At 32.8% G+C, this 12,128-nt stretch overlaps 1 protein-coding gene and 1 long non-coding RNA gene across 8 annotated transcripts in view; one reads left to right on the forward strand and one right to left on the reverse strand.

Annotated features, from left to right (window-relative positions):
- Positions 1–12,128, reverse strand: part of LOC111055207 (unconventional myosin-Ia) — a 126,221-nt gene that overhangs the window by 37,875 nt on the left and 76,218 nt on the right. For 5 of the 6 annotated variants that reach the window (XM_039434361.1, XM_039434359.1, XM_039434360.1 and 2 more), the window contains 2 exons: positions 10,622–10,774; positions 4,194–4,405 (listed from right to left, as the gene is read on the reverse strand). In XM_039434361.1, coding sequence (XP_039290295.1) covers positions 4,194–4,405; positions 10,622–10,774 — 365 coding nt within the window. The remainder of the gene's footprint in view (positions 1–4,193; positions 4,406–10,621; positions 10,775–12,128) is intronic. The other variant, XM_039434362.1, reaches the window with a different exon arrangement.
- On the forward strand, positions 244–6,954 carry LOC111055211. Of its 2 annotated transcripts, XR_005572019.1 has the most exons (4): positions 244–942; positions 1,783–1,916; positions 4,228–4,447; positions 6,063–6,954. It is a non-coding gene; the product is annotated as an uncharacterized LOC111055211 (long non-coding RNA). The 2 variants fall into 2 exon arrangements; XR_005572020.1 differs by lacking the exon at positions 4,228–4,447 and having other exon boundaries at positions 367–942.

Here is a 12,128-nt window from a genome sequence, read left to right on the forward strand (position 1 = left end):
ATTAAATATTCGTTGGGATATTTCTTATTCTAATTCTATCAGGACGCCATTCGGTTGAAGGAATACAGAATAGAATAAAGTTTATTCCTTTAAATATATACATTTGGAAATGTCAAATATAAATTAAATCATGATCCAAACAATTTAATTATTGCATAATTTTGCCCAATGCTAACAATAATTGTACAAGTACCAATAATGTTAAAATAAATTGTATCTGAATGTAAACTGACAAAAGGAGCATAGGGTATCAAGATTCTATTATCACAAATGAACTGAATCAAAGGTCAAGCAAGCAAATGCCATTGATTTTGATGAAGTGGAAAGAGAACATTTCTTATTTATAAGTTTATTTACACTCATACTATTGATGATAAGACTGAACAACAAACATTAAAAATACTATGATAGTAAAAAATTGAGAGAATTCAGTGCGTTGGGAAGTGTTGACCTATTTGATTACGATTAAATCAGTTGCAGCTGCAATGTTAATTTGTGACTACAATACAAGTCGTCAAGTCTATTGATAAATTGATTCATTATGAATGCAAGCCTTGTACAAGGAAACCGTTCAGTTTCGGATTAATACAATAGTGCAGTTGAGCAATACCTGCGAAAATATACTACTTGGATAGAGCACAAGAATGAGAAAGTAGTTTCAACCTTCTCACACGTAGAATAAGGTGACATTTAATCTTTTAATCTTATTATTTTGTGAAACAGTGAACATTGTGGACTATCTATTCAGTGTATGGAGTTTGTGGAGATCAAGTGAAGTGAAGGTGAAAAAATATGTTTCATTGTTTAATATCAATGGACGCCGTGAAAGTGGAGAGTGTATCAACACATAACTCATATTGAATTAATACAGCTTTCATAATTCTGAGCTTGCAGTAAACAATAGAAAATATTATTTTGCAGAACTCTGTGATGTGATAAAACGTAAGTAGTAATAATTTGATTTGGGGTTGAAAAAATATCGATTTGTGTGTGAATAATGCATAAGTGAGGAAATAAGGTTCTGTGAATAAGTGTATTTTTCAAAAATAATTTTGTAGGCTATTACAAATTGTGTGATTGCATACAATTTGGAATAATTTCCTTTATGGCGAAATTCAACATACATGTTTCCATGGTAATCATTGTAGACTATGCTGAGATAAAGACCACAAAATTTATATGATTTGAATTAAGTATTAATTTTATAATTTAAAAAAGATTTATTCAAATTCAAAATACATTAAGAATTATTGTCGTGTTTCCTATCGATCTTAAGCGATTAAAATAGGCCAACTTAGAGCATGAGATAGGTCTACTGGTAGAAATTTTAATGAACCCATTAGAGCCTCCCAAAAATTTTATCAATCACAATTACTAAAACCAATAATTACAATAAGTAACACCGATCGAGAGCGCATCAGTAATTTGCTATGAATTTTGTTTATGAATTACATTTGAGCTTTGAACAGTATAAGTGCAAAATATAGTTAAACACTATTAGTGTTCATTTCAATAAAGGCATTGAAACATAGTAGTAATAGAACTTAAGTATAGAATATACTGTTCTCAACTTATAAGAGCTCTTCAATTTATGTGGGGCAATTCCCATAGATTCTTCTATATTTATGAGACTCATTACATTAATAGTTTTCCTCTGCTTTATGCACACGCTGTGAAACGGAGTAGCTCATAGATTCTCAAAAATATCAGTGGAGCTTGATGACACTAGTTAAGGCAAAATTCACTTATAAGGAAATAATTCTATCCAACTTTATTTGTCAGTGAGGAGAAGATGGACTTCAGTTGATTCGATGCTAAAATCTATTCGTTTTGAACTATCAGCATTTCTTATACGAATATCAATGCTTCCCATTTAAACCAATCAGAAAGTGCAATGGAGGCATAATTCCACTATGGTAAGAATATTCAATTATCGCTCAATTTGTTGAAATTTGTTTTATTGTTCTACACAATTTAGTCACGAGAATATGGTTCCAAGTTGCATGTTCTACACAATTTAGACACGAAAATATGGTTCAAGTTGCAGAGGCAATAACCGACACAGGGCAGCCAACCACAAGTCCTCTTCACTAATAATATTTAATTAGGACTGTCAGAATTCCTCATAAATAGCACTAATGCTACCTATACAACTAATGCTCACAACTCGTAATCTCATTATAATCAAATCTATTCTTGTGATTGAACCATACTTTGATATTACTGTATAATAATTATTTCAAATATTCAATGAAAGCTATATACAAAGTGTTTCAGAAGTAGTATCGAACATTTTAGGGCATTGTTCCTGGATGATAGGAGACTACAATAATGTCGTATTTGAAGTGTCCAAAGCTCAGCGGTTATCCTTATAGCTGCCATTTTGTTTTTTTTTTCACTTAGGAATTTTCAACCGAAGAACAAAATTATGTATTGATCTGAAATTTGGCATGAATAGTTTTGCTATAAAGACTTAACTTTGAAAAAAAGTCAATGTACATATTCAAAATGATGGCCATTTTTAATTTTTGATGACAAATTTCACGAAAACCGTTCACTTTACAAAAAATTTACAAGACAAAAAAGTTGAAAAATTTTATCAAAATTTCAAGGATACCTTATTCATTAAGATTGGTCAAAGAATAACAGAAAAATTAATTCTTTTCTTACTGCATGAATGCACAAGACAAACAAGATCATCATCTGAAAAACATTGTAAAATCAGCTGTATGGCCATATATGGAGCCATACCGAGTTTTAAAGCTTCATCTTAAATACAAAATAGCAATTAAAAATCTGGTGTGGCGCACTCACACAACTTTCCTTGCCGTTATGAAAATTTATCACCTGACGCTAGTGTTCCCGCGCTTCTTAAGTCTACTATTCAAAGATTTGAGTCAGCTGGTGACAGGGCAATAACGCTGGAGACACACATGAGGTCTGCTATCTCTTCATAGTGAAAGATTTAATAGAAACAACAATAATTTGCATTTGAATAACCAATCACATTTTCTCAAATTTAAAGCTTATTTTCAATTTTAGGTGAAAATGTTACTGAACATTAATTGTAGAGATTTTCATGCTCAATCTATTCCACTCGAATTTTTTTGTTTAAATTGTATCAAAAGCCTGATAATTGGGAATCTAAAATCGAACTTTGCATTGATGGGGCGGAGCTCCTAAAATTTTTAAAGATATGGGACTTGTGGCAGTTGATAGAGCTTATCGATGACTATTTAAGGTATGAATTTGATCAAAATCGTTGTAGCCGTTTCCGAGAAAATCACGAAAAACCCTGTTTTTGACAACATTTTCGCCATTTTAGCCGACATCTTGAATTGCATTTGATCGAAATTGATCGTGTCCGATCCTTATAGTGAAAGGACCTTAAGTTCCAAATTCCAAGTCATTCCGTTAATTGGGAGATGAGATATCGTGTACACAGACGCACATACACTCATACACACACACACACACACAAAACACACACACACACACACACACACACACACACACACACACACACACATACAGATCAATACCCAAAATCCACTTTTTTGGACTCAGGGGGCGGACCTTGAAACGTATAGAAATTTAGAAATTGGGGTACCTTAATTTTTTTCGGAAAGCAATACTTTCCTTACCTATGGTAATAGGGCAAGGAAAGTGAAAATTAATATTGATGTTTAAATGGTGGAAACTGGTAATGCATGCAGTACAAAAAGATCTAATTTCTCTGTAATTCTTTGACCAATCTTAATAAATAATGTATTCTCAAAATCTTGATAAAATTTTTCAACTTTTTTGTGTCTTGTAAATTTTCTGTAAAGTGAAAGGTTTTCGTGAAATTTGCCATCAAAAATTTTAAATGGCCGCCATTTTGAATATGTACATTGAAATTGTTTTATTTTATTTTTTAAAGTTGAGTCTTTATAGCATAAATATTCAGATCAATACAACATTTCGTTCTTGAGTTAAAAATTCTTTAGTGAAAAAACAAAATGGCAGCTATAAGGATAACCGCTGAGTTTTGGACACTTCAAATATGACATTATTTTGTAGTCTCCTATCATCCATGAACTATACCCTAGAATGTTCGACACTACTTCTGAAACAACCTGTATATAGAACTGAGGACTTCTGCTACAGCAAATATTGGCCGAAGAACTATACTTTGATATTTGTAAACATACCTTGATTGATTCGTTGATACGATTGACAATCCAGGTGAAAAGCCTGCTGTAGAGTGCTCTGCAGAGGACATCACGTGACTGAGTGGCTTCAGAGGCTGACAGCTCGGTGACGAGTGGAGGTTCGAGTCCATCATCCAGCAGAGACCTCGATGTGACTGCTGTTTGCAGACTGCTCGGCTCAGTACCAAGCAAGTCGCAAACTTCATACAGTTCTGGAAACAATCAGCATATATTTCGCAAACATCCAATTAAATGTACTAAAAATGTTACTATACCAAAGTGAAAGTAATATAGGTCACCCGAAAAGATTTTCTCAGTGATGTTTTCCAGCACGTAATTTTAACCTTCAGATTTCGAGACGTTAACGACGTTAACTTGTAGCAAATTCACTTTAAATATATTATATAACCAGTGACGGCTCTGACTAAAATAACAAGTGAGACAATACCGATTTTTGATTGAAGTAGTGACCAAATAAGTTGACTCTTTTTTGTGGTCACTAGGAAGTCAATCAGGACCAATCAGGTTCCAGTATTTAGTATACGTACTTGAATCATGTTGCCATAATTATATACCAGACATTTTTAATAACATGTTCAAATAAAATTATGCAAACGTTTCTCTATAATTTTATTTGAACATGATTGTTATTAAACTTTTCTGGTATATATGGCAACATGATTCAAGTAGATACGGTAAATTGGAATATAAAATGAAGCTGGTGCATTATCCACTTACCATTTACAAATCAGTGCAGCCTTCAAAACCAATAAATTCACATGAAGTTACATAGCCTCAAACATATTATTATAAAATACATAGGCCTACGAATATCAACCTCTAAAAATAAAATTCAAAACAATTCTTTGTAAGTCTCGACACGGAACACGGTATACTACAGAATAGCACTGAAAATTTCAGGTTAGAAACCTTACAATTTTAAAGTTTGAGAAAAGTCGACGGCCTATCGAGCAATATTGCAAAATTGACAACACTGTTACATAGACTCATTGCTATAGGATGGAACACTCCTGTACCATTAATTTTGTGCCCTTCGTACTGCAACCCGTATAAAATCGCGGTACAATGTTGCCACGTTGAACCATATTGATGCTCACTGGGCTCAATGGAAGTCGTAATCTATGATACAATCGATTTTAAACAAATTTTTACAAATTAAATTTATCTATCAAATTGCTTGATGGATGATACATCGATCGTATTCCTCCACCCGCGGCAGCGGCAAATTTGAACGTTTGATACTATTATTTGTCTTTACTTTTTACAATTAAAAAGAGTAATAAAATCTGAAAATATAGAGCAAAATGAATTATTGAATCTTTTAATTATTGAATTTCCATCAAAATGAGAGGGAGGGACCCTGCTGTAGCCGCCCCTGTATGTAACATTTTTTTAACTATTGTGCCTAAATTGTAGTAAAACTGGTTTCATATGAGAGAATTTGCTTTCCAATTGAGATCATATTATTAAAATTTACGATTTGTGTCAATAATCAACATTCAAATTTCAAACTTTTGTATTTTCTCTATGAACTTACAAATAAGAACAAAATGAACTTAAACATAACAATTCACCAATCAGGTGAAACAATATTTGAATAAAAATTATCCTAATTTTTAATAAGATATTGTGTTTTGAGGAGCTTGTTCTCAAGTGGTAGGTATTTTATTATTTACACGTTTTTAATAGGATCTAATTAATTCCGGTATTTATTGTGATGCAATTTTTATCACCACTAAGAATGAGCTTGCATTTGGATTTGCAAACTGGAAACTGCAAAGTAAATATTTTTCATTAAAATTTTGTATTCTTGTTGAATTGATATAATCAGATTTTTGCTATTTACAGGATTAACAACCATGGAATAGCGATAACTAATTTGGAGTAAAATCACAAAATCATCATTTTATTTGGAAAATTTGGATTGAGCAAAACAAACAATTATGACTATTAACAATGAGAACTCAATTCATAGTTCAAATTTGGAATGGATTTTAATATGGACATAATAATGACGATCATGAGTAAGCGACAAAGGCAACTTTGCATGAGCGGAGAGTGAATTTAATGAATTATAATAATACTAGTAGATTATAGTGAGAAAATTTATTGAAGGCTGTGTATGGTGAGTTCAACAATCATGGTCTTCAATAATACTGAAATACTACTGAACCTGGCTATCTCATCATTAAACAAAGAAACTAATGCTCTTATCATAGTTTTCCTGTATTGTTTAGTGAAATATAGGGATATGACTCTTATTGCAATCCTACATATTCTAATTCTATTAATATCTATCATCTGCATATCTAAACTCATTTTGAGATACTTAGATCCAGCAGCCAGAAAATTAAAAAAAACTTTGAAGATTTACATAGAAAAAGAAAAATATAAGAAGATACTTTACAAAAAGAATACAATTGTAGCTGATCTTCTAAGACTATTTTTGGTTGTATTGAAGCTAGTTATTATTTGTACAATATCAATATTTTGTTTAGATATATTTGCAGCAGAATATGAGCAAAATGTAATAAATTATCCATTTAAACTTACACTAATTATAATAGTTGTTTACACTGTAATCTTTACAAAATTTAGTTTATCTATCAAATTATATGATGAATTATGAAAGTACAGTCGGCTTTTGTCATCTGTCAGAGTGCATCAGACTGGAAAAATATGATATTGTATACTTTTAAGAATGAGGATAAAACTATGAATAACTTCCTGAATAGGAAAATATAGTTGAAAAAGTAATCTGTTGAGGTGATTGTAACATTCATTTACCCCCAAATTTTCCCCAGATAAATTTACCTATTGATGCAATTTTTCATGGGTGACTTGAAGTTTATTTACAACTACATAGGTAGGCCTACTTCCGCACAAAATCACAATGAATAGCGGAAACAAGCGAAATAGTTGTTGAGAGTGAACAACTAGGCCTACAATACAACCTATTTCGGACTATCTCTAACCTTATCTAAATTTGGGAGAGCAATAGCTAGCACGAGGTTACCTTATTTTTCCTCTCCCTATTGTTTTGATGTGCTTATTGTATGAATGAATTAATAAAACAGCGTCTAAAACGAAACGACTTAAAGCTGAAAGAATATTATCATCGACAATAATATCGGATCTAGTGTGGTCTGATATGTGCTATTCCATGTCAATGGATGTATGAAATGGAATCATGTTGTTGGTAATATTCTGATGCAAATCACAATGGAGATATTCAAGGCTGTTCGGTACACTTTTTTATTATTTAAATTGGATAATCTTTTCCAATATGATTGTTACGATCATTATAAGACTGAGAAAAAGTGGCAACTGAAATTTTTAAGTGGTCGACTATATTATTAGAACTTATCTTAAAAATTCAAAAAATGTATCTTTGTAAAGTCGATAACTTGTTTATTAATCGCAAAAAGAGCATATTAGAACAAAGCCAATGATATACGGATTGTATTAAAAAAAACTCCAATGGAAAATTCGAAACCGTTTATGATCTGGAAAGAAAACGGAGTTTAGCACTTCAACAACCCATAACTCGCTTATTAGACCACTTAAAAATTTCAGTTGCCACTTTTTCTCACTCTTATAATGATCTTAACAATATTATATTGAAAACGATTATCCAATTTAAATAAAAATAAAAAGATGTACTGAACAGCCTTAATGTCATTACTGAGTATTACTGGTGACAGTAGATAACAATAAAGCTACAATCCAAACACTGAGCATAGGAATGTGCAAACATTTGGTGAATCAAGCAAATGTTGGGAAGAAGTTACCTAGATTCTACAGAACATCAAATCAAATAGTTTTCTATTCACAAATCATAAACATTTATGCAGTAAATAAAATGGTGAGTATTGTCCACAAATCATAGACTATCCTATAAGGAATAAGGTTCTTTACAATATTGAAATATTTCTATATTTTGAATTGAAATTGAGTACCGTAATAATTTTATTGTGTTCGAACATTCTTCAGTAATTCAAACAATACAAATCATCAATACAATGGAATGACACAATAAATAACTATAATGAAAATAGATTAGCTCGAAAGCACTCATTAGAAATGACAAGTTCACAAAGAGTTGAAATTCTATTGAATCAGTTGCTCTACAACATCTCTACCGATTTCTAACAACCTTCTACTCAAATGGTGTTTGTGGTGTAAAAGTTGATATTTTCTGTTCTGGATGATTGAGAATATCTCTATACAAAATATAACAAAATAATTACTATTATTTTCCAAGCAGCCATGTTTCAACATCAACCAACCTGTTTGGCTCTGTTGGTTGTAGGTGATTGAGTATTTTTCTATACAAAATACGGCAAAGTAATTACTATTATTTTTCAAGCAGCCATGTTTCAACCAACCTGTTGGTCCTTTTCTGATCATATATTTGATTTGTGCATTATAGAATTTAAATAAATAAATGAAAGTCGGGGTTGCGTAATAGACTACGGTACCAAAGTTGATGAGATTTCGTGTTTTATGATTATATGCTATATTGTTGAGAATGGAATTTTTATTGTGATATAAGTTATATTTAAGACATTGATAAACTCTTAGATGAAGCTGTATTAAATAGAAAACTTTGAAATATTGAAAATTCAGATCAGTTGGGTAGCGATAATTTCGCTTGAGAAAGGTATTTATTATGCTCGTTGCGCTACCACCACTGGCTCCACTCCAAGCTATAATGCCGTACATACGAACAGATTGAATATATACATAGTACGCCACTCGCAGTTGGTGTACGGGGAGAACCTCTCTTAGCTGTCGGAAGGCATATATTATTTTTCGTATTCGTTGCTTAGGTGATGCAATTTGTGGAGCCCAGCTTGACCTGTGATTAATCAGAACGTCTAGACACAGGGCTACTGTTTGATTTGGAGTAGATTGCTGATACAGTTCTGATACAATACTTTGTTTCGACCACATTTAGAGTGAGCTTGTTCTGATTGAGCTACATCCTTACACAAAGAAGATTTTTGTTAGTCTGTCTGAAAGAATCTTCCCAGGTACTCCCAAATGAAACCACTGCAGTGTCATCTGCAAGGCTTACTACCTAAGAGAGCTTCACTGAGGTTATTAATTTAGACCAGAAAAAGCAAAGGGCCCACTGCACTTCCCTGAATTACACTGTAATCTACTCTATCCGTATCACTGAGAATATTATTGATACTGGTGGAACAACAAACTTGGAATAACGAATATGGAATATTGTGTATGAAATAGCAAATTACTGAAAATTATGAACGGAGACCCAGAATAGCTATTAAAATAATAATAACAGCCAATAACAGATTTATTGTAAATACTTTTAAATATAAAAGGAGTTTAATACCGAAATGAACAGTGCAAATTTGTAGAAAAAGCTACAAATTATTAAATTGGATTCCAGAACAAAATCGAGTCAACTAGTGATATATTGAGCATCTGAGTACAAAACCTACAATGGGTGAAATAGCAGTTGAACTGTGGAAAGTTAGTAAAAAGTAAATTCGTATGGCTTTTTTGGTGGGGAGTCGCTTGCAGGAAGATCCCACCGCCTAAATATATAATTTAAACCGTCAATGGGCCTTACGACAGTCATACTTCAGCCGGGACCGACAGTTTAACGTGCCCATCCGATAACACGGGAGTGATCTGGTTAAAAAACTTTTGGTAATGAGTGGGTTTGAACCCGGGATCTCTATGCTGCTACGCAAGCACTCTATCCACTAGACCACGGATCAATCCGTGAAAAGTTGAGTAACATAGAGATCAACTGAGCATGAAGTTTGAAAATAGAATGCCTAAATAAGGAACGCAATACTAAAACATAAGCTATAGTGTGCGAAGTACTATTATGTATATAAACTATTAGAGCAAAATAAAATAAGAAAAAATACCGACAACTGAGAAAATTTTTGGGAAAGCTATCCAAATATGAGAAATAGTTTGAATTGTATGGTGCAAAGCCACTCTATCAATAATGTACAAGCTGTGGAAGTAATTACTAAACGTGTTCTACTTGATATCAAGGGTCAAGTGCAAATAAGTATATATTTACAAATAGCAAGATGAGTGTTGCGGAGAGAAAATTTCAAATTGGATGGTGCGAAACCACTGTGCTAACAATGTACAAATTATTGAGGAAGTGATTTCTCGAGATGGGTCTACTTGATATCAAGTGTAAACGGGAATATGGTGCAAATTTTGAAAACTAACAACCCAAACACCAATGACTTTAGATGAGAGAAAGTATAGTGCAAATCTTGGCAAACAACTAGATACACGTTTCTAATTGAATAAACAACAACAACATAATTATAGAGAGTTGTGCGGGGTGGGGAAGACAGAGTGCCAAACCACATGTGTGTCAACATGTTCTAACCAGCAGTGAATACCTCTGGCGATGACTGGGTTACGTCGGAAGGCGAGAGGGGAGGCGGGTCTAGAGGCGGATGTGCCCTGACTGGGGACGGACACCGAGCGCTGAGTCAAACCCGCATTCATCCTATCCATGTCGGTTCCCAGCAGCTGACAAACCTCATACAGTTCTATACATCCAAACCAATGCATTCATTAGTATCGGATATGCATCTACAGAGACTACAACTTAATTAACTATCGATACTATGTTTCGATAAATGGAACAAAATCTACTTGAAACTATGCTATTAATTAATAACCTTAAGAGCTCCATCAGTGAAAATTTTGACCATCATCTCCACATCAGTTCCAAACGATTAACATACCGCGTAGAAATGCTATTCATCCGGTGGTATTTCAAATGTAGATTTGCCAATTAGTAGAAAAAACATTCCTTTAAAATAAAGAAATAATAGAACCTGTTCATATTTGTAAATAAATTTATCTCGATGAAATTTGTAGAACTTACATTAATAATGTGTATTTATGAATTAAATTTGTCGCAATGATGTTTGTTGAGTTTGAATTGGTTGATCTGTTCATAACTGAGGATTAACTGTCTCGATACTTGTAGCGTAGAAAACAGCTGAGTGTTGAAAAGTAATGCATAAATTCAAATATGAGAAAACATGGTGGATCGACGAAGGTAGAGTAAATTGGACATATTCAGAAACATGAATTATGTTCACTTGAAGGGCCCTACACACCTACGGATTTGGCCTGTGTTGGCTCGTGTCCTTGAACGACTCGGAGCAAAATCACTACACACTAGTAGTAAGCAACGTGAGCCCGGCCTGCCCTACTTTTCAACGCTATCCTCTCCACCAAAATCTAAATCGTCCAATAATGGAGATAGAGGAATTATTTTGATTTCGGATTTGAATTCAGCGACCCCAAATTCTTTAAAACGTAAGTCCCATTTTCGAAAATACCCGAAAGCAAGGGAGTTATGGCTGTTTTTAATATAGCTTTCTATTATAGTAAAAACGTACTAGGTTAATAAGATAATAATTTTTTGCTCACAAAGAAAAAAGGTTTGAACACTTAAAATTTTAGGTCCAAACATGAACATTTTTAAAACTTTTTTTTATTTAAACTTTGAAAAGATGAATCCAAATATGAAATCAGTAAATCAACTATGAATATGAATTTAACTCTGACCATTTTCACTTCTATTTCCTCTTTTTTGTTATGTTATCTGTCTCTCTACACACACACTCTCTCTCTCTCTCTCTCTCTCTCTTATGTATTGTAACATACATAAATAAAGAAATCTAATCTAATCTGATCTAATCTCTGACGGATGTTAATTCATTAGGATTTTTGAGGTCCGCTGAAGTGCAGTTTCATTATCAGATCTTTCATTAAAAGTAATTGTGCTTTATTTGCAGTTTCTTTTTAATATATATTATATGTTTTACTTTTCTTCTTCATCTCTTCTCCCTGACCCCTTATTTTCCTCCATTCTCTCCATAACTCCTG

Source organism: Nilaparvata lugens, chromosome 8 (genome assembly GCF_014356525.2).
Source record: "Nilaparvata lugens isolate BPH chromosome 8, ASM1435652v1, whole genome shotgun sequence".
In the NCBI taxonomy this organism is placed as follows: Eukaryota; Metazoa; Arthropoda; class Insecta; order Hemiptera; family Delphacidae; genus Nilaparvata; species Nilaparvata lugens.